General features: G+C 37.9%; 1 protein-coding gene across 2 annotated transcripts in view; it reads right to left on the reverse strand.

Moving 5' to 3' along the window:
* Nucleotides 1–24,470, reverse strand: part of Atp2c1 (ATPase secretory pathway Ca2+ transporting 1) — a 93,659-nt gene that overhangs the window by 41,273 nt on the left and 27,916 nt on the right. For both annotated transcript variants that reach the window (XM_005368470.3, XM_026789929.1), the window contains 9 exons: nt 24,130–24,240; nt 21,716–21,832; nt 18,877–18,966; nt 16,969–17,004; nt 13,846–13,907; nt 12,306–12,414; nt 4,602–4,757; nt 3,694–3,762; nt 2,642–2,717 (listed from right to left, as the gene is read on the reverse strand). In XM_005368470.3, the coding sequence (XP_005368527.1) occupies nt 2,642–2,717; nt 3,694–3,762; nt 4,602–4,757; nt 12,306–12,414; nt 13,846–13,907; nt 16,969–17,004; nt 18,877–18,966; nt 21,716–21,832; nt 24,130–24,240 (826 nt within the window). The remainder of the gene's footprint in view (nt 1–2,641; nt 2,718–3,693; nt 3,763–4,601; nt 4,758–12,305; nt 12,415–13,845; nt 13,908–16,968; nt 17,005–18,876; nt 18,967–21,715; nt 21,833–24,129; nt 24,241–24,470) is intronic.

Below are 24,470 nucleotides of genomic sequence, written 5' to 3' on the forward strand. Positions count from 1 at the left end.
TTCGAGACCAGCCTGGTCTACAGAGCTAGTTCCAGGACAGGCTCCAAAGCCACAGAGAAACCCTGTCTCGAAAAACCAAAAAAAAAAAAATTCAAAATAGTAAATAATAAATTATAAAACTAGTAGTACCAGAATAATTAACTTTTGAGTAAGAAAGTTACAACTCTACCTTAACCTACATAATTTTAAAAATAAGTATTTTATTTAAATTTAAATTAACTGATTATGTAGAAGCAAAAGGCATTTTTACACAGTTTCTGATGCCATCTATAAACTACACAATGTTTACAACAAAGAAAATACAGCGTCCTCCTTGGTTACCATTCCATTCTGATTTTTTTATTTGTTGAGAATTTCACACATGTATACAATGTATTTTATCCAGCTACCCTCCCCTCCTCCAGCTCCTTCCTGGATACATACTCCCACACATATATTTCCCCCTCAACTTCAAGTTTTCAATTCTTTTATAACCCAGGGAGCCTAAACAGTGTTGCTCTTATGCACATGGGTGAAGGGCCATCCACTAAGGCATAAACAATCTACCAGGGGCCAAACCCTAATCAGCAGCCACAACTGCCACTCTTCAGTTAGGGGGTGGAGTTTCATGAGCCCCTCCATACTAGAATGTTCACTGACTTTATCTTGTGCAGGTCTCATTCAGGCAATTACAGCTGCTCTGAATCCATGACACAGGATCATCATCGGATCCTGTCACCTTCTGGAGACACTGTTTGTGACTCTTACAACCCTTCTGCTACCTCTTCTACAATATTCCCTAAGCCTTAGTGGGGTTTGCTATAGACGTCCTGTTTAGGGATGAGCACTCCAGTCACTGATTCTGGACTTGGACCAGGTGAGCCTACTACTCACTGTCTACTAGAAAAAAGCAGCTTCTCTTTGAAGATGAGAGCTGCACTCATCTAAGGACATAAGAATAAGTATTCAGAAGGCAGCTTGATACTATGTTCATTTAGCAAACAACAGCAGCAGGCTCTCCTCTAAGCCTATGACCTCCTCAGCTACAGTTACAGTTACAGGCATCAGTACCTTGCTGCGAAGCTGATAATCTTTAAATGAAATAGTAAAGTAAGCCAGGCATAGTATCATCGTCCTGCAATCCCAACCCTTGTGAAGTACAGCAAGACCTGGAGTCCATCTTTGACTACAAAATAAGTATGAAGTCGCTATGGTCTACATGTTACCACAGTAGTAAAATTGAGCATTAAAATTTAAACTTATATAGTGGCTAGAAGTATAGCTCTATAGTAGACCATTTGATTGGCACGTGTGAGGCCCTGGATTCAATCACCAGCACCAAAAACAAAGAAACGTGAAAATTTAAACAATAAGAAATTAATCTATAGCACTATTCTTAAAGTAAACATCTTTCTAAATGTGAGGATGATATATTCCTCGGATGATCAAAGCTTACAACTACTTAGATACTTGTTACCTCAATAATTTTATTTCTGAAAGTGTATCCCAAAGAAATGAACAATGTTTACAATATGCTATTAATAATCTACACTGGAAGGATAATACATATGAATTAAATACAATCAGAAAATCGAAGTAAATATCTGAAAAGATACAAGATTATAGATCCAGAAAACAGAATAGTACAGTATCTTTAACTCTGCTGTTGGTCAAATGACCCTCGACCAAAGAATGGATAAGGAAAATGTGATACATTTACACAATGGAATACTACACAGCAGAAAAAAATGACATCTTGAAATTTGCAAGCAAATGGATGAAGCTAGAAAACATCATATTGAGTGAGGTAACCCAGACTCAGAAAAACAATCATCATATGTACTTACTCATAAGTGGTTTTTAAACATAAAGCAAAGAAAACTAGCCTAAAAACCACAATCCCAGAGAACCTAGAAAACAATGAAGGCCCTAAGAGAGACATACATGGATCTAATCTACATTGGAAGTAGAAAAAGACAAGATCTCCTGAGTAAATTGGGAGCATGGGGGCCACGGGAGAGGGTTGAAGGGAAGGGGAGAGGCAGGGAGGGGAGAAGAGAAAAATGTAGAGCTCAATAAATCAATTAAAAAAAATCTGCTTTAGGTCATTATCAACTTAAGAGAAAGAAGGAAAAGAAAGACAAAGGGGAAGGGAAGGGGAAGGATGACGGTGAAAGAGGAAGAGACAAACTACGAAGAGCCATCGACACTATCACAGCTGGAAAGACAAGTGCTGAAATGTTCAGAGAGATGCTCACTGAACACACATAGGAATTACAGATGCTCACTGAACACACATAGGAATTACAGCTCTGCTTTATCTGTTCCCAGAGTCGGGTTTATAATTTTAAAAAAATGAGAACTAAGCTAAAAGGAAACAGGGGAGCAAAATAAGATAGCCTTTATACTCAACAGAAAACAGATTTCACACTCACATTCAACAGAAAACCCAGGAAGCCAATGAAATGGCTCAGTGGGTAAGGGAGCTCGCCATCACACCAGACAGCATGAGTTCAATCCCCAGAACCCATGGAGACCTGAATCCCAGAAGTTGTCCTCTGGCCTCCAAATGTGTGCAAATATATGTGCAAAATAAATATATAAAAACAACAAAAAAAGAAAACACAAGTAAGAATTACAAACATACTCACTCTTCTCTTACCTATTATACCAAAGGAGTAAAAGGACAGCTGTTTGCCTAAGAGGTCCATGCTCTTCTGCAGAGGGGTTTTCGGGGCCTTGACAAATTAGAGAAGATTGCCACAGTAAGTTAACTGCCATACATTTTCCAGGTGCCAAGAACTCTGCAAAGCACTCGAAATGCATTTCTGAGCTGAGCACAGAACTCTGCTAGAGATTAACACTTTTACCTTCATTGAAGAAACTGAGGCCTATGCTCTCAGTGCAGGTCACACAGGAAGCAGTGACAACTTTCTGCTATAAAGACCTGGCTTACCTGAAAAGGTTTATTGCTATGCTTCCCACTAAGTTTAAAAAAAAAAAAAAAAAAAAAAACTCTCTCCTGCCAGCCTCTAGCAGACTTCACTGCTGTCAGCTATTCCTGCCATTTTCCAGTTCTCCTCTCTGTACCCACAAACATGCCTAGTGCCCAAAGTTTATGTTTTATCCTGTACCTCCCTGATCTGCTAATCTTTAGTGATCTCGCACTGCCAAGCTTCATGTTCGACATTATACCACAAACTGGGGTTTTGGAAGGTTAGCTAAGAAATCCAGATGATTATGAAAGAACATAGCATTTACAGATTGCAGTTTTCACACACACATGCACACACACAACACAATAAAATTGTGTTAAAATTCTGGGTAAAATATATGTAATCCTATGGTCAAAGGCTATCAGTGGCAGAACATGAGCTGAGTATATGCAACACATTCAGTAAAATCAGGTTAAAATTAGGTTAACAACAAAACAGAACCATTTTCTGTAAGGAATAATACCTATCCAAAAAGTGGCTATGAATGGCTTCCTAACAGAAACAATGAATAAAAGTAAGAATCTTTCAGAACAGTAACAATGTAAATTCCAGCCCTTCCAATTTTAAAATTCCCAATTGATTTTGTAAGCAAAAACAATGAGTAATATCCTGAAGAAAATAGTCTTAATAGTATATGCAAGAATCTATATACACTTATTTCTACTTAAGATAAAAAAAAATTACAGATTTGAATAAACCGCTGACACTAAGTACTCACTTCTTCTGCTTGCATCATCTTAAAAACCTCTCCAAATTCAGAATTTTCTCCTGTTCCAATAACAATACCCTAAGGGAAAAAGCAGGAAAATTCATTATATTCAGATGGAATCACTGGTAACAAAGAAAGAAAAAAGGAGTGAGGCTAAGTGGAGAGCAAAGACCAGATCTAGGAGATAGATAAATACTCAGATTCCCATTGCAAATGTACATGTTTATGTTACTCCTATTAATAATTACCCCTTTAAAATACAGACCCTGGAAACAAACTGATCCAAATGTGGGGCCCATATACTCAATAAACATTTAACATTGCTTCTTGTAGTTCCCCACTCCAACCCCACTTCTATGAATGAACTTGTGCCTTCTTTTAAAAAGTTATTTATTTGTGTATTTTTTTTAGGTATGGACACTATGCCTGCATGTATGCCTGTAGGTCAGAAGAGGGTACCAAATCCTCCTATAGATGGTTGTGAGCCACCATGTGGTTACTGGGAATTAAACTCAAAACTCAGTGCTCTTTAACTGCTAAACCAGCTCTCTAGCCAAAATGGCGGCTTTTATAGTGGTAAAATATTAGAAACCAGGAAACAAAATAGCTGAAATACATCATTAGGTGAAAAACATATAGTGAGAATATTATAACCAGTGCTACTTAAAAAAAATAAAAACTAACCAAAAGGGAGAGAGAGAGGAAAAAAAATTTAAGAAAATTTCATCAGCAAGTAAAGACTCCTGCGGTGAGTCTGCTGACCGTGCAGCTATACAGAGCTAGAGACAAGTGACTCCACAAAGTTGTCCTGACCTCCAAGTACATGCTACGGTGCCCATTTACCTAAACATACATATTCTAGAAAAAGTTATTTTTTTAATGAAACCACCTTTTTTAAAGAGAAGAATCATAATCACCTTTGCTTTGCCACATCTGACCAGTGTTCCCATGAAGGCAATGTTACTTCTGGATGCAAGATCTCCATTAGCAGCAGCTGCCTGAGGAGCTGTCACCTTAGAACAAGGAGTTGTCTCGCCTGTCAAGCTGGACTCATCAATGGAAAGATCCACAGCCTTGGAAAACAAGTGTTCCATAATTTTAATTTATAGTACTTTTCACATTTCAAGAGTTCAAGACCACCCCACTTCTTCCAATATTCACATTCAGCCATTAGCTACATCTTATTTTATATTCATTAATTTAAGACAAGACTAGATCAGTATAAACAAATACCTTAAATGAGTCAATAAAACCTGATGCATGCAACAAGGAATGCTTACCATAAGAATATGTTAACCTAAAATTCAAAATACAGCTAAAGAAATGGAGACACCAGGTGAACCTACAGCTAAGAACCCAACTTTCCTAACAAAACATATTATTGTTTAGTTTTCCATGTCTCAAAGTATTCATCTTTTTAAGTATAAAAAATGCTATTTTAGGTGAGAAAACTACTATCTATGTGACCTAGATCAGTTTCTGAAGCCAGAATCCGCAGAAGAATATTGCCCAAGAGTAGGGAGCAGAGGAAGCCCTACATGACTGCAGTACTGAATGAGTGAGAGCTGCTGACGGGGCCATGTCAAGGATGACAGCCTCAGTCCCATGGGAATGGCAAAGCCTCCTCCTCCTCCACCCTCACACTGGGAGGAGGATTTGAATTTAAGTCCCAGCAACCACATATGAAGTCAGGCATGGCGACAGGGGATTGTAGTCCCAGTGTTGGGGAAGTACAGACAGGAGCCTAGGGCTCACTGGTCAGCAACCATCACCTAATCTTGATGTGGGAGTGTCATATATCAATCTGTTGATTTCATTGGTTAAGCAATAAAGAAACTGCTTGGCCCTCATAGGTTAAAACATAGGTGGGAGGAGTAAACAGAACAGAATGCTGGGAGGAAGAGGAAGTGAGCTCAGAGATGCCATGCTCCTCTCCACTGGCCAGACACACACAATGAAGCTCCGACCCAGGATGGACGTAGGTTAGAATCTTCCCGGTAAGTGCACCGTGGGGTGCTACAACATTATTAGAAATGGGCTAGTCCAGGTGCGAGAGTTAGCCAAGAAAAGGCTAAATATAATAGGCCAAGCGGTGTTTAAAAGAATACAGTTTCCGTGTAATTATTTCGGGTAAGCTAGCCATGTGGGCGGCCGGGTGCCAGGGATGCAGCCCACCGCTCCTATTACAACATAACCTAGATAGAGTCTAGGGATCCAGTGAGATGCCTTATCTGAAAAAAACGAGACAGCACCTGAGGAATAACATCCAACACTGATCTCTTATCTCCACATGCACGCGCACACACACCCACACACAACAAAATATTTTTAAATATATCTGAAGTTGATTTTATCCCTGTCTATAAATTGCTGACTTTCTAATACTTAATGAAGAAAAGGGTCCCTGAAATTTTGATAAGCTAATTTTTTAAAGCATGCCTACTATCTGCTATCACCCCAAGAGAAGCAGTTATACCACTCCACAAAAATAAAATTAAGAAATATGGCCTTGAGGGCTGGAGAGATTGTTCAGTAATTAAAAGCACTGGTTGCTCTTCCAGAGGACCCAGGTTTGACCCTTAGTATGGCAGATCACAACTGTCTATAACTCCAGCTCCAGATTTAATGCTCTCTTTCAACCCCCTCAGGCACCAAGCATGCAAATGGAGCACAGACACACATGCAAACAAAACCCAATACCCATAAAAGAAAATAATAGGCTTAAGTTTTTTTAAGAATCTTGAGTTTTATATATATACATACATACATACATGCATGCATGCATGGCTGACTTCACAAGAAAAAAAATTAACTGGCTAAAACCCTCTGTGAGGAAGCCTAAACATCAAACTTACAGACTAGAAAAAAGTGAACTGTATTAACTATGCTTAAGGAACTAATAGAACCAAGAAACAAACTTTATATTAAAAAAAAAAAACTTAGTAGAAACTACATAAGGAAATGATTGGAAATCTGGAGGCTGGGACTATAGCTCGATAGTACAGGACCTGTTTGGGTTATGTAAGACACAACACAGTTAATCTATCAACATTTATTATATAAACCAGGAACTGAAAATAATACCTGAGAGAGAAATTACTTAGAGGAAGTTCAACATTAGAAATTAAAAAGAAAAAAAGCAATCAATAACCCGGAAGCTGAGACAATTACAAATCGCCAGTACAGGGGTTCAAGAGATGGTTCAGATGTTAGGAACACCTGCTACTTTTACAGGGGACCAGGCTTCATTTCTCAGAACCCACATGGTAGCTCACAAATCTGTAACTCTAGTTCCTAGAGATCTGACATCCTTTTCCAGACATGTTTCAGATATCAGGCATGTTCATAATTCTCATACACACAAAATATTGTTCCAAATCACCACTTGAGCTAACGATATAGCTTCATGGTTATGAACACTGGCTATTCTTCCAGAGAACCCAGGCTCAATTCCCAGCATCCATCTGAAGGCACGTATCTACTGTACCTCCAGTGCCAGAGGATCAGATGCCATCTCCTGACCTCCATGGGTACTACCTGGTACCTAGTGGCAAAATACCCACACAAATAAAATAATAACAAAAATTTTAAATAAGAATAAAATAAGAAATTCTTTAAAAATCGCTAGTCTAGAGCCGGGCGGTGGTGGCGCACGCCTTTAATCCCAGCACTCAGGAGGCAGAGGCAGGTGGACCTCTGTGAGTTCGAGGCCAGCCTGTCTACAAGAGCTAGTTCCAGGACAGGAACCAAAAAGCTACAGAGAAATTCTGTCTCGAAAAAAAAAAAAAAAAAAAAAAAACGCTAGTCTAAAGAGCAGAATGAAAAAAAAAAAAAAGTAAGAAAACTAGAGATGAAGGATGTGTAGGAGACACTACCAAGCAGAACAATACACTACAGGCATTCCAGAAGAAGAAAGACGAGCAATGAACATCTGACTACATAATGGTCGACAACTTTCCAAACTTGATGGAAAAACACAAATCTAAATAATCAAGAAGCTCAATCAATTTACAATGAGACATATTTTTTTAAAAAATGTTGGGCAGGCAGATGACAAAAAAATCTTTAAAACAGCAGAAAAAGCAAGTTTATCACTTAAAGTCAAAAAAAATTTAACAATCCAATTCTTATCAAAGTCCACAAAAGGAGTTTAGAGAAAGAGCTCAGAAGTTAAGAGTACTTGCTGCTCTTCCAGAGAACTGGAGTTTGGGTCTCAGAAAACCACTTGGTTTATTTCCTAGCTTGGGGATGGAATGAACTCTCCACCCTATTTTTGAGGCAAGGTTTCTCACTGAACCTAAAAGCTCACTGTGATGCTTACTGTTCTCAATTTCACAGAATCTAGAATCACTCAGGAGATGGGCTTCTAAGCAGGTCTGTAGGTCAGAGATTCCCAACCTGTGGGCTGTGACCCCTTTGGGGACTGCATATCAGATATCCCGTATTTTCAGATATTTACATTACGATTCATAGCCGTAACAAAATTAGTTATGAAGCAGCAACGAAATAGCTTTATGGTTGGGGGTCACTACAGCGAGGATCTGTATAAAGGATCTCAGCATTAAGAAGGTTGAGACCACTGCTATGGGGTATGACCTTGATTACACTAATGGAGGTGGGAAGACCTACCCACTACAGGTGGCACCATTCCCTCGGCTGAGGACAGTCTAAAAGAGCAGAAATCAAGTCAAGCTGAGTGCTAGCATGCCCTCTTCTAAACAATGGAGTCAGTTATTCCAAGCTCCTGATAGCCTGACTTCCCTGCCAGCATGGACTGCAACCATGAACTGTGAGCTAAATTGTTTTTTGACAGAGGATTTTATCATAACCACTAAAAAAAAAAAAACTAAGACCATGTGTCCATGCTAGCAAGCACCAGATCTCCCTGTTTCTACCATAATTCTGGTGTTCCAAACATGTGCAGTCTTGCCCAGCTTTACCATGGGTCCTAGAGATCAAACTCAGGCCTTCTTACTTATAATATTCTGATCCACTCAACCATCTCCTCAGCCCTAGGGAGCACAACTTTTAAACTACAGTCAGAACACAGCTTGAGATCACATTAATTATAAGAGGTCATGAAAAATTTGACAACAGTGAAAGATTTCTGAACATCCAATAACCGTACAATCAAATGCATAATAAATCTGAGGGTTTTTTCTGCCAGGACTCACCCATGTTGAACTGTGCAACTTGACTGCTGCCTGGTTCTAAACACACAACATACACTTTGTGCATACAGTCACACCACACACTGCCTAAGTATTTTATGAACTGGAAGGCTTTTATTGTCCGTAGAAAGGTTTCTGCTGTTACATAAACATAATAGTTTACTAATGATGAAGACTTTCAATATTCTTCTGGCATCAGTCCTTAACAAGTAGGTATCAAATCAGTATAAGTTTTGTTTGTATAACGATAACGTTAGAATATTTTATCTTAAACATTACTATATGAATTGTTAACACAAGTTTCACAAGAAATGATGAATTTTGGCTTGGGATTAGGGCAAATTTTTCAATAATTTCAGAAATAACCTTAAACATACTTCTGCCATTTTGTGTTATGTGTTTATGCAAAGTGGCATTCTCAGCATTAATAATTATAAAATGAAAATATTGATCAATTCTGGAGAATATTCATTTTGCTCAGGCAGGATTTTTATTTTTAACAAAAGGTTTGTTTTTATCAGTGTTTGCCCCTGCATGTATGCTGTGATGACTATTATTGGTTGTCAACTTGACAACAATGGACCACTTCTTCCATGGAAAGACAATGTTTTGTCCTTCCTTACTGGAGTAGATACTTATTCTGGTTAGGAATCTGTCTTTCCTGAACATAATGCATCTGACAAAACCACCATACAGGAACTTAGAGGATGCCTATTCCACCACAATATTGTATTCCACAAAGCATTGCTTCTTACCAAGGATCTCACTTCTCAGCCAGAGAAATATGAGATCATGGAATCCACCTGCCTCACCATGTTTCCTACCATCCTAACGCAACTGACCTGGCAGAAAGGCAGAGGGCCTTTAGAAGACACAGTTACAGCACCAAATAGCTGGCTGGCAACAGCCATAGGGCTAGGGGAGGTTCCCAGGAGGCAGGCAGTATGTACTGTGAATTGGCATCCAATACATGGTCCAATTTCTCCCACAGCCAGGACCCACAGGTCCAGCAATCAAGGGGTGAAAACAGGAATACTTTCACACTCACTATTACACCTAGTGACACACCAGGAAAATTTTAGCTTCCTGTCCCACCAGGGAGAAGTCTGAGCTTCCAGTCAATGGCATGTTTGCAGTGGCTCCTGGCAGGAGCACTCCCCTCTAGAAGCAAAACTTCTTGGCATGACCTGTAAGAATGTAACAGGGGTATGACAGCTTGGTTGACAACTCAACAAAATAGAGACACTTGTGAGAAATTTTTATTTTCTTTATTCAATCATTTGAAGTGGGAAGAACCACTTCTAATCCAGACTTTTTGAGGTGGGAAGATCCAACTTTAATCTGGGCCACACCCTCTGCTAGTAGTCCATATAAAGAACATGAAAGAAGGAAGCTTGTTCTTTCTCGCTGCCTGCTAGCTCTCATTGGCAAGTCCATTCCTTCATACTTCTTAGGGATTCCAATGTACACTGAAGACCAACTGAGACATCTAGGCTTGTGGACTGAACAACTACTGGACTCTTGAACCTTCCATTGGTAGACAGATAACCACTGCTGGACAAGCTAGACCACAGTCTGCAAGCCATTCTAATAAATCTCTCTCTGTTTTTCTGACTGTGTGTGCACGTGTGCATGCATACGCATATTCATTCTCTGGTGCTAACAAAGGCCACAAGAGAGCATTGGGTCCCCAGAAACTGGAGTTACTAATGGTTGTGAGCAAACCCAGTTCTCTGCAAGAGGCATAAGTACTCTTTAAATACTCAGTCATCTCTCCAGTTCAAAATTTAATTCGTTATGCAAAAATTAAAAAGTATTCCCATCGCATTGATTAGCTTGCTTTCCCTTTAATAAATGATAAATTATATGCATACTGAAGAACTGTCATTTTTTTGTGATGTATTATCTGTTAATGCTTCATTTGCAGATATACTTTATATGCCTACATTTGGGGTGACAAAAAATTTCTCTGGCAAAAGAAGTCATAAGTGGAGGGGTCTGAAAACACAGGTAATAGCACTGCAGTGATGTAAATAATAAAGCAGCAAAAGCCCTTCCCTACTAGAAGTGTTTCAACATAAGCGGATTAAATTTACTATGTGTATACCCATAAAACAGAAAATCATATGGCAATAAAAGGTAATAAAGTACTAGATGAAGTACCTGAAAATATGTTAAGTGAAACATACAGACAAAAAAAAACCCTACATGTTATATGATTCCTTAAAGTTAATAAAATGTCTAGAATAAGAAAACATACTTTTGTGTCAAAAGAAAACAGTGGCTAAAATCAGTGGCTATTGGAGGTAAAAGCACAGTCAATGTTAAAAGATAAGGAGTTTTCTTTGAAAAGATATGAAACTTTATAATTAGCTTGTGGTAATGTGAACAGACTGAAAACCACTAAATGTTAGAGTTTACTTGTGCATGTCTTATCATATGTGAATTATTTCTCTAAAAATACTTAGGACAAGTATGGTGGCTTCAAACCTATGCTACACTGAGGAAGGAGGGGGCCAGACTGATCAATATTTTAAGAACCTCTTCCAAAATAACCTGTCTCAGAATATAAACAATGGATTCTTAATGAATTGATAATGAGGTGGGTGAAGCAGCACTTTGGCAGGAACTGGTTCATGTACAGAATCTTGCACTTCCAGACCATGGTCCCAGATGATTTCTGTGCACTTCCACAGGAGAGATGCATTGTTAGGCAACTCTGCCTCTCACCAAGAAAGTAAAGTACACATTCAGTAGAAACCACACTTCCATTGTTTACTTAGCTCTTTTCTAAGATTACAATAGGATATTCTCGTGTGATTCTGAGCAGTGTAGTAAGCTAGAGTCAGATGTACAGTTTCATTGGGTAAGCAATTAATACAGTGCACTGTGTGCCTTAATCCCGGTTAGGTACAGGCAATTGTTTCTGACACAGTATTTTAAACTTTCAGTGGGTCTTTTGAGACAAAACCTCCGCACTGAGTCCAGGAGTACCTCTGCTCCAATTGTCACGGAGGTTAATACTCTTCTCCTTTCCTCTCCCACACTGTTTTTCAAATATCATGGCTACATTGCATGAAGCATTCTCTGTTCGCTACTATGCCAGAAATAATGTCTCTTCTCTCAGTTTCTATTTTTTAACTTCTCTTACCTGATTACTGACTTCTATCATACACTGATCTGTGTTCACAAATACTGGATTCCCTAAACAACATAATTCTATCACCTCTGTCTGCTACAGTACCTACCTCAGGCTGTCATAAAGGTATGCTAACTGACTAAGTAGATAACTCTAAAGACTTTACAACAGAACAAATATATATAAGGGGGGGACATGCTTACACTTGTCACTATTTCAGTCACAATACTAAATATTTCAAGTAAACTATGTGTTAATCATTAGATCTGCTAACCATTTAATTAATTGATATCCATGTACCCTCAATTTACCTCAAATAAACGTAAGTCCGCAGGAACTCTGTCTCCCACAGAAAGGCAAACTGTGTCACCTGGAACCAAGTCTCGGGCGAGTGTATGCTCCAATTTTCCTTCACGCACACTGTAGCATGAAATAGAAATCATCACAGTAAGAAAACCATACTATTTCCCTTTAAGACTACATGAACCTGTCTTAAGAAAAACACTGTTACTTCCAAAGAGAGAAGTCATATATAAAAACTTAGAGCAGGCTAGAAAGAAGGCTTAGTAGTTACAAAAGCACATGATGTTCTTGATGAGGACCCAAGTGTAGTTCCCAGCACCCACATCAGGCAGCTCACAACTGCCTAAAACTCCAAAACCAGAGAATCTAACACTTCCTCCTCAAGCACCAGAACTCACATGCATATACCCACACAGACAGACACACATAGACATACACACACACACACACACACACACACACACACACACACACACACACAATTACTTAAAACAATTTTTAAAAATTAATCTTTAAAAAAAAAACAAAAAAAGCTAGACATCATCACACATTCCTTTAATTCTAGCATTTGTAAGGCAGAGGCAGGCAGATCTCTGAGTTTGAAGATGTCCTGGTCAATGTCACAAGTTTCAGGCCAGTCAATGCTATGCAGTAAGACCTGTCTTAAAAAGAAAAAAAGGGAAGGAAGGAAGGAAGGAAGGAAGGAAGGAAGGAAGGAAGGAAGGAAGGAAGGAAGGAAGGAAGGAAGGAGAGAAAGAGTTAAGCATTTGATTAACTGTATGCTCTTATAAAAATTACAAGGCCGGGCGGTGGTGGCGCACGCCTTTAATCCCAGCACTCAGGAGGCAGAGGCAGGCGAATCTCTGTGAGTTTGAGACCAGCCTGGTCTACAAGAGCTAGTTCCAGGACAGGCTCCAAAACCACAGAGAAACCCTGTCTCGAAAAACCAAAAAAAAAAAAAAAAAAAAAAAAAATTACACAGGTAAGAGAGGGGGAAATCCTTACAAAAATTGATTAGCTACTCAAATATGAACACTGAGGCTAACATGAGATTAATTTCATGACACTGTTTCCATAAGAGAGTGCCTACAGGTAAAGCACGGAAAGCACAAGAGAGCCGAACTGAACAAAGTCCTGTCAACTGCATCCCTGCCCAGCTACAGGAAGACAGGAGGCAGAAATAGAGAATCCCCACAAGTCCCCTCAAGGCCAGCACACACGGTGATGAACAAGACAGACTCTGCCTCAAAAAATGTGGAAGGTGAACGCCAACACCTGATGACCTTCCTAGGTATGTTGAGGCACATGTATGCCCACACTCACAATAGGAATATGCACATACCTGAACAATTAAAAAAAAGACAGTTGAACAAAGCTTTCTCAAAACTACCAGTAATGCAATGTTTGCTATACTGATCAGACTTTTCTTGTCATATTCAATAGTTTTCTTTATGTTAAAACAAAGCTTGAACAATAATGCTTACAACGCTAGTCACATTCAAATTCTACTTTTTTAAGGTGTAGAACTCTAAAGTAAAAGGAACATACCAATGGCATTCTGGTGGGACAAGTTTACTCAATTCTTCAAGAGATTTTTCTGAACGATATTCCTAATTTAAAAAAAGGTAGAATTTAATATTAACATAACACAAAGGAATTTACATGGTCCTTTTATACTTAAATATTAATCATTATCACTTAAAATTTTCTCCCAATTCATATCTTGATTTACTTATCCTTATATTAAATCATAAAAATTTGTTCCTAAATTATTATAATCAAACAATTATGAAAATTATATATTCTCAATTATACACTTTAAAAATCAATGTGCAAATCTAAGATTGTTCAGAAGGAAATGAAATCCAATTACTGCATCCAAAGAATACATTAAAAGTTAACATAATTGAGCCTTAGTTTTAACATAATTTTACATTTGAGTTTAGCAACCAATAAAGCCAAAATACTAATCTGTACGTAATTTTACTCTGAGGACTTAAGTCCACACTAACTACACTCGTTTGTGGAATATATTTACTTGGAAATAATAGTGTGGCTGATAATATTCCGACGCTCACTTTTCTTGCCAACCTGAATTATATGAAAGGGGAGCTGCCGAGAGGCCCTGTGCTGTTCTGCAATCACACCCTTCCATGCACACAGCCAACAGCTATGGGTCAGGAGCATCTTCCAGCTCACTGCACTGCTTAGCCTACGCTTCCATTAGCACTGGTGCTTCATATGGCCACAAGGCTATTCTTGCTTTGTTTCTAATCTTTTGGTTTGAAGTTAAAAGGTGAGGGACAAAAGCAAAATAGAAGATAAGGAGAGTCTTGAAATACCTGCCATGTTAGCAATCACTAAGTCTACCTGTCATCAGCTGCAGAGTATCTCAGAACTTTATCAGTCACTACCCAGACAAGAGGGACAAATGTAAGCACAATCTAAAAATATAAAAAATTATTAGGTATGCCTCTCAATCCACCAACCACAGTGTAGAATTTGGAAGTTTTATACAAAATTCAGTAAGGGTAGAAAATACTAGCCAACTGTAGTCTCCAGTAACTAATCAAACAGAAGCTATCAGTCTTTATCTTTGTAAAGCTGTTGTAAATCAGGTCATTCTATGACAGTGCTAGGTAGCCAGTGACTTGAAGGGCTGGGCAGAAGGAAAATGGTGGGAAGAATGGTTTTGATTTGTTTGTAAAAATATTTTGTTGCTTTCTTAAGACATGTTTGAGGAAAGGAGTCAAATCTGTATAAAAACATACTTAATTATAAAAATTAAACTTTTCATAATGTTTTGGAGCTTTTTTTTATTTCTCAGTTGTTTGTGGTTTGAATGTGAAATATCCCATAGGCTCATGTGGTGGTATTTTTGACAGTTGTAGAACCTGTAGGAACATAGCTTCATTGGAGGACATGGGTCAGTCACTAAGGCTGGCCTTCAAGTTTTTATTCTAACCCACTTGCTGCCAGCTCTTAGCTCTCTACCTGCAGGTTTAAATGCAACTAGCCACAAGCTCTTGCCTCCTGCCACCACATCTTCCCTAAACTCAATTCTTTCTCCCTCAAGTTACTTCTGGCCAGACACTGGCTCACAGCAATAAGGGAAGTAGCAATGTAGCATCAAATAAAATACCACTGAAACAGCAACAAGAGACCCCAGCTACATTTAAAACACATAACACACTCCATGTAAAACTCTACGCTGATTACGTTGATGACTGAAACTCTGTGGGGTATTTTGAGGATAGGAGCTCTTTATTTTCCAAAGACAGCAAGTTGCTAGGGCTTTTCATACAATAGTAATACCTAAATGAAATCTTTCATACATCTGATATACTAAAGAAGATCCAAGAGGGAGTTGACTGCCACAATTTAGGGGAGGGGTTATGAGAGAACTCCAGTTACTGGCCCTATACAGATCACACCACTCGCTTGACTGGAAGTGAGGAACTTCCTTAGATGATGCATAGCCTGCAATGGCTTAGGCCGCATTTACTAGCGCCAATAGCCCAAAGGCAATACTCTGTCTTAAGAAGATGCCCCACCCTTGACCCTTCAACCCTGAATAAGAGCGCTGATGGTCTCCTAAAGGAGCTCATAAATTTCCAAGTAATCAGACTCCAGCTGGCTTCTTACATTCAGTTAATATAGAATTAGAAACTTAATGTGTCAGGAACTACTTTAAGATACCAGGACAGTGACAAGTTATCATGAAATAAATTATGCACGATGTAAGAATAATTACAATCACTGTCTTAAAAAAATCAGAGCACGGACCTCAGGACATACAGCATCATTACATTTATCTCTACAGTGGATTAATCCTTCCACTCTTATTAGCTGTATTCAAAGTAAGACCTGATAATTGTAGAAACTTAATATACAGAAGTTTCAAAGATTTAAATAAACATAAAACACACTTATAAAACTAAACCTCTATGTTTTTATTCCTATACTTGTTGACCTGACACCATGCCTGGTATGTTATGATCCCTCTCTTCCCTGCCCCCTTCTTTTTCCTTTCTTTGTTTAACCTTAGGGTTTTAGCATGTGGCCCATGTTAGCCTTGAGTTGACAATCCTCCTACCTCTCCCTAAGAGTAAAGAAAGAAATCATGACCTCAACTCCACATTATTCAGAATCATCTTTAAATGAGACTTCTTATCCCTTTCTTTTGCTGTTGGAAAGACTATAACGAACAGGAAGTAGGACCATTCCTTCTGAGGAAAGTAAGAAATTTTAGAAGTGGAGTAAGGGATTTATCAATACTGAAAAAAAAAAACTTTAATCCCAAAACAAGACTAATTAGGCAAAGAAATAAATTCAGTGAAAAAGTGTACTGCTAACTAAGAGAAAGCAGTCTCAGTAATCCACCAGGTCTTCTTCAGATGGGATCTAATAAACTGCTCACTAACTTTTCACTCACCTTTCTGTTTTCCTCATCTAGACATTGCACTAATAGGTACTGGCCCAATTCATAACTAGAAAAACATTTTTAAACTTAGTGGATTATATTTATATTGCTCTGCTTTTTTTCTCATCTGTCTCTACCAAAAATATAGGCTATGTTCTTCTCACTACCTACCCAGTGCCCTCTTCTCATGAACTATCTAGCAATCAACTAATATACCACTATTAACCTGGAAAAAATAGATTACTCACCTGAACAAAGGCCACAGTGACGACAATAAGTATTGCCTAAAAAACAAACAGCCTTTTAAATCAGACATTAACAAGAAATAACTTTTCATCACAATGTGTTTCTCTGGCTGTGCAGCCCAGGAGATCGGATTTTTGCACTAGCTAGTGAGAGAAGAAAGCAATTTGCCTGAGGGTCTGAGGGAGAAGAATATGAACTTAAATGGCTAACCATCCCCATGACAGCTTCCAAAACTTTCTGAATCCACCCAAGTCCTCCCAAATTAAGGACTATTTTTTAGTTATGTGGATAACATTTGCTATAACAGACATAATAATTATTTGTTTAACCTTAGTTCCTACATACTAATTTATGAAAAGAATTTAAAAATCTGATAAGTTAACACATAGCTTTTTCCAGAAAAAAATTTTTATTAAAAATTGGTCATTTTTTCCCAGTGCTGATTTGTAAAACAAATGATAGGCAAGAGCTCTCTATTGCTGAGTTAACCGTAATCCTACTTTTTCATAGAAAGCTGTAATCCAATTAATGTTTTGTTAGGTAAAAGCAGCATAATATGAGAATTTTTTTAATAAACTATGAGAGGAAAAAAAATCAAGCCTCAGACCAAAAAATAAAAATTGGCAAGGGAAGAAGTATTCACTATTATTGTACAATACAAAACTGTATCAATGAACTTTTCATAATCTGCCACATTAAACTCTATTATCTACCTATATTTTTTCAACTGAATCCATTGATCTTTTTCCCTACTGAAATTTGATAATCTCAGATATCAATCATTTGGAAAATACTGGTTCACCTAATTATTTAAATATAGATGCAGGCGTAATTTCTAAATTTAATAATTGTTAAAATTGCTACTAATATCATTAAAGTTTTAAATACTTGGAAGCTACCAAAAGTTCATGGTGAAAAATAATATTTATGTCCTGGCAGTACTGAAGCATGCATGGGCAGCCTGTATATGGTGGTTTCCTGGTCTAAGTCAATGAGGATGAATAACCAGGTCTCTTGCTCGTCGAAAATCCCAAGTTCATGGTAATGCATAAAACTTTGCAGTAACTTTAATGATTACTTGAAAGTTCTTATCACTAGTAACATTATTTTTCTAAGGAAAAGGATCGTTTATCACAGCTGGCCTCCCTTAGGACAGCTGCATTTCAATCTATTCACGCTACCCATCCATCACAGATGTATAGACTCAGGGGAAAAGTTTTATATATTTCGTTTTACTCCTCTATCAAAAACATTCCAGACATTTGAGGAAGGGCTTCCTTCACTGTGTTGCCCATGATACCCTGAGACTTGTTATCCCCGCCTCTGCCTCCCAAGTAGCACAGCTGGTGTTAGTGGTGTGTACTCCCACACCCAGCTACTGTACTTGTCTAAAGAGGACTAAAGAAAACAATGACCACTGATACAGCTTAAGGCCATTTCCAATTGTGCTAAAGCTCTAACAGTTTCATACATCGTAACATTTGCCATTAAGACAAAAAGCCTAAAGTAACAAGAACGTGTTATTAAAATAGCTTTGACATCACATATTCCTTGAGCAATTACTGTTAGTCAAAATATTTTCAACTGAAAAGCATGAGGAATTTTGATTTAACTAGAAAATTATAAACTATTTCTCATCTGTGAGACTGAGGGCACAAGCCTGTAATCACAGCTACCTGGGAAGCTGACACAACAGCACAGCTGAGCCCAGGAGGGCAAGATCAGCCTGAGAAACACAAGAAGACCTCCATCTCAAACCAGAACTAAAGAAAATCAATAAAACTAAAAGTGGATTTGATTATTTTTTAATCTGATTCATTTTGATTCACATTAATTTCAAAGTAAAGCCAAATCCAACTCATAGAATTAACTAACAAATTAGAATTTTAAAAATAGAGGAGTGTACTTACCACAGTGATGCTGACAGCATCATCAAACTGATGCATTAAAATACTGATGACTGCAGAAGCCAGGAGCAGCATAATGAGGGGGTTTTTAAACTGGAGGTGAAAAGCAAACAATTCAACACTCTCAGATGAAGGACAACCCACTCTACCTTAGTAAAAGTTTTTTTTTTTTATAAAGGACATCATTACAAAATTACAAGAGTCTATATGTGGTTTATTTTCAAGCAACAAAAAAGTAGAGATCATGCTTAAAAGCTATGTAACAGTTCCTTTCAGAAAAAAAATTAAATATCAATATTTACAATAAAGAATTTGCTAAACTGAGTAGTGGTGGCACACACCTTTAATCCCAGCACTTGGAAGGCAAAGGCAGGCAGATCTATGAGTTAAAAATCAGCCAAGTTTCAGGAGAGCCCAGGAACACAGAAAAATCCTCTACAAAACAAGTTTCAGAACAATCAAGGCTATACAGAAAAATCCTATCTCCAAACATAACAACAAAATTGTTAATTCTTTATAGTATGTATGTACCTGCAGCAGTATATTAATTTTTGGCTCTTTTATGCTTTTATGTAGTTCAGGCTAGCTTCAAATAGATGATCTTCTTGCCTAAGCCTTCCAGTATTGGAATGATAGGAATCCATTACCAAACCTGGCTTACAGTACTGTATTAATGTCACAAAGACAGGGGCCTGCCTGAATTTCTGAGACTAAAAAAGAAGGCTTTTAACCTAAGTACTGAGACTAAAAACTGATAGCAAAATAAAACTATAGCTAACATACAGTGTATGGCTGAATAAAAGTAACTGGCTGTGATTCCAGCTGTGTCACCTGTGTGCTAAATAATTTTTTAGAAAGATTTATTTATTTATTATGTATACAGGATTCTGTCTGCAAGTATCCCTGCCCACCAGAAGAGGGCACCAGATCTCATTATAGATGGTTGTGAGCCATCATGTGGTGGCCAGGAACTGAACTCAGGACCTCTGGAAAAGCAGCCAGTACTCTTTAACCTATGAGCCATCTCTCCAATTCCAACTTAAATAATTTTAAGTGCCTAATCTTTGAATAGACCCTAAAATGAAGGAATCTGTCGTAACTAAGAGTGAGACTAATGCTGTAGGAAGTCCAGTGGTGACCCGCCTACTGGGGCGTGGCCTCTTATACTATATATGCTGATGCAGTGCTTGTGTCCGGCCTCTTTTCCGGCCTCTCTGTTCGGGTTGTGGATTTCAGTTTCTGATCTTCGTTCCAGCAATGGACTCTGATTTGTGAGTTTACCCCTAAATAGATAACCATCTATTTCTCAATTCTGAGCTAGTGTGGAATTTCTGTTAAGCATCCTTCTTCAGACTAAAGCATTGGGTAAACCACAGAACTCTCTTTAATGTTAAGTGCTAACCATCACACCTTGGTGGAGAGCCTTTTACCAGCCCTAAGAAAAGCTCTATCATGGTTCTAATTAAGTATGTCACTTCACAGGAGTACCAGACAGATGTTTACAGAACAACAAACTCAGTATTCTCCTAAAGAAGAAGAACCACCCAATATTGAATGACTAACAGATGATAGATGTTAACTGTTATTTATACTTAACTATATCTCTGGCACTGTCTAATTCTTACAGGAGTCCTAAGAGTCAGATACTCTGGCTAGAATAACAGGATCAAGAAAGAAAACAATTCAATTGCATTGCCAGTCAAGTGTGACAGGTCCAGATGAACTACAGTAGGATTTCCTTAGAGTAGGGTGCAAATATGAAGCTACAGCTACGAACGGGAAGGCACCACAGTCAGCTATTCAGTTCTTTACACAACCACGTGTACAAAGCTTATGGCATTAGCTGACGCTGTCTTTTAAACAAGTTAAACCCAAACTTTCTAATACCTTCACAAAGTACTTCTTTGTTTAGCACACCAAACTTTTAACTAGTTAAAACCAGCCACAGAATCATCCAGCTTTTTGCACTAATGCAACTGTTACCAAATTTTTAAAAGCTATAGTAAGTCTTTGCTAAAAATTAAAATAAAGGTAATTATGAACGACCATAATCTACTGTAAACTTACTATTTCCTGAGGTGATAGCCAATGGAGGCAAATAGAAATCACAGAGTTAATAAGAAAGGTATAACTTATACCCTGGCAGTTAGGATTTAATTATGTATGTAATAATTTTCTAAGACAGCATTCTCCTATCACTATTAAGCCTAAGCTCAGCATTCACAAAGAGGCCACTGTCTAGTGTTGCTTATAAGAAAATTTTGAACACTGGTACAGAAAATGCTGCCCTGTAAGTAATTTTGCCTAAAATCAAATGAAAAAAATCATGCTGTGGGATAATGCTCTTATACCCTGTAAAGATTTGTCACTCATAATGGTTTAATAAAATGCTGATTGGCCAGTAGCCAGGCAGGAAGTATAGGCAGAGCAACCAGACTAGGAGAATTCTGGGAAGAATAAAGGCAGAGACAGTCACCAGCCAGACACAGAGGAAGCAAGATGAGAATGCCTCAATGACAAAAGGTACCAAGCCATGTGGTTGAACATAGATAAAAATTATGGGTTAATGTAAAATGTAAGAGCTAGTTGGTAATAAGCCTGAGCAATAGGCCAAACAGTTTATAATTAATATAAGTCTCTGTGTGTCTATTTGGGACTGAACGGCTGTGGAGCTGGGTGTCTACAGATTCAGAACTAAGACTACAGAAATTCCAACTTAACATGCAAATTTTTAGGGGAAGACATTACAAAAAATATTATTTCCTTTCTTTGTGTTCAGGGAATTCACAACCATAAAAGTCAATGTAAGTTATACCACAGAGATAGAGAGGGAGTATCTTACCTGAGAAATATACTTCTTCCATAGTGGTTCATCTTCACTAATATCAAACTCATTCCAGCCATGGAAGGCTCGCCTATGACTAACTTCAGATTTGTTTAAGCCATTCTGAAGATCAGCCTATTAAATTTTACATTAAAAGTTATTTAAAATGTTGGCAGAGAGAAAACAAAAAAACACACAGTATATTATTCCATTAAAAGAAGCTTTTTAAAAATGTATATAAACATTCTGCCTGTTTTGTGTATCACATTCTTGCATTGCCTGCAGGGGCTAGAAGAGGACACTGGATTCCCTGAACTAGAGTCACAGACATCAGAGTCACTGAGTGGGTACTGTTTGCTAACTGAACCTGGGTCCTCGGCAAGAACAGGAAGCGAGTGGTCTTAACCACCGAGCCATCTCTCCAGCCCCTAATAATTACAGAAAGTGTACCAGAGGTTTTGCATGGGACTTGCAGCCATAATACTCAGACATGGTTAACTATAAAGAATTATCATTTGTTGGAAGACAACCTGAGATACACAGTGAGTTCTAGACCACCAGTCTGAGCTACAGAGTATGATCTTGCTGGTTCCATTTGTCAAAACACATACTTAAAACCAGTGTAGGGTGAACTTACTTTTATTTTGGTAAGTGGGTATATCAAACTGCTTCTTAAATACTTATTTATATCCACGAACTAGTGCTGTGTTCAGACTTGATCTTCTCTTTACCACAAATGGCAGTAAATGAAGACCTTCACAGCTAGTCAAGGTTCTGAGAAAAAGTGACTTCTGAGAGCTTAGCATTAAAGAGAACACCCAAAAACACCCCTTCATGGAAGCCAAACGAGTAGAGGAGGGCCCAGAAACACCATCTTACAGGTATGGCATACCTACTATCTTGGGCCATGGCACTCATGAAGTCACAGCAGCTATAGCTGCCTGCATAGGCCCTATGCAACACTGAGTCAGTAAATCTGCAGTCACAAACTAGGGTAGGGGTTCATGGAGCTCCATTCTACCCAGGGGACCTGACAGCAGTCAGGAGTTGACAGAGAAGTCATTGTCATCAGTGATATAGCCACTGGTGAGTTATCCTTGCTCTTGTACAGCACTACACTCAGGCCCACCCAACTAATCCTAGCTAACCCGTGGGGCCACAAAGGGAAACAAAAGGCACAGGAAGTGCAATGGGGACCTGGTGGAAGAAGGCCGGGGCTAGTGAGTAGAGAGGGTAAAGGATGAGTGTAACCAGAATATATTATACCCATGGATGAAATTATCAAAGATTAAATTTTTAAAAGTACACTGATATTTATATAAATAATATCTCAATAAGCAACAAGATGGTGTTTCCTTTTTCTATGAAAAAAGGAATAATAAAAGTAAGCCGTAATTCATATAAACTTTAATTAGATTTTAATTATTTTTTTCTAAAATTTGTGTCTCCAAAAGAATATTTAGTGGATTACATGTACCCTTCCTGTTCTCAGAACTTATCACTGAGATTTATATTTTTGCTCCTATATTATATCAGAATGAAAATTTTGGTGTCTTGAATTAATCAAAATAATAAAGTTAACATGAACTTTTTCATGTCTTGGGACATGTCTTATAGTTATTATCATAATTTTAACAATCATAAAAAATGAATTTACAACATCCCAGAAATGGCTAATTTCCCTGGCCAGAAAGTTGGCAGGAGTTCAGTAATAAAGCTTTCTAAAACTTAAATTTACTTAAAAAGTGGTTTTAAAACTAAGTATAAATATACCAAAATAAAACTTGCTAAAAATGGATACCAGTGTCTTTGGAAGAACAATTAAAATGGGTGAATGAAAAATATTCTTTTCTTCATGTTACTAGACAGTACTTTTTAAAACTAGGAAGAGACTAAAATTATATAATTAACACTTATTTGCAAAGCTGCACTTGTACTTAGCTTTCACTTTACCTTAGAAAAATCTATTTAAATTAAAAAAAAGAAAATCCTGGTGGGCATGGTGGCGCAAACCTTTAATCCCACCACTGAGGAGGTAGAGATAGGCAGATCTCTGTAAATTATAGGCCAGCATGGTCTACAAAGAGAGTTACAGGACAGCCAGGGCTGTTACACAGAGAAACTCTGTCCTGGGAAACAAACAAACAAGCAAAAAAATTCTAACACCATTTATATCACTAATTAAATTACTTTCCCAACCCAACTGATAGTGCACACAGACGCTGGCCATACTACTCATCTTGAGCTGTACTGCCCAGCAACCACAGCCATTACTCCAGCCACACTCCCTGTCCTGTCGCAATGTTTACCTGGGGCTATTATGCTAGACAGCACAAACCAGTATTTCTATCACTAAAGACGCAATAGGTCAGCACTGACCTAAGCTAGATGGCTGCTTTACACTTCCCGCCTCCTCCTCACCAACCACTTACTTGGAGAATGCCTGCAACCTCACTGACTGGTAATTCACTTGCTTTCTTTGATGTCAATACAGGAATCATTGTTTCATTTTCACCATTTGGTATTTTTTGAAAACGTGCAACCTAGGAATAAAAACAAAAATTACTTGAATATACTAAACAACTAGAATGTAGTATAGAATAATAAATGAAAATCCTAATATTCACAGCAACTTAATTTCCACTTAGGAATGTATACTCAGATTAATAATGAGTATCTAAGGCAATTCGATTCTAACATTTTTTGAAGGCAAATTTCAAAATTATTAACACAAAGTATCATCCAAAATATTCACATTATATTTTTTAAAGAT

This window comes from Microtus ochrogaster, unplaced genomic scaffold (assembly GCF_000317375.1).
Source record: "Microtus ochrogaster isolate Prairie Vole_2 unplaced genomic scaffold, MicOch1.0 UNK33, whole genome shotgun sequence".
NCBI classification, from domain to species: domain Eukaryota; kingdom Metazoa; phylum Chordata; class Mammalia; order Rodentia; family Cricetidae; genus Microtus; species Microtus ochrogaster.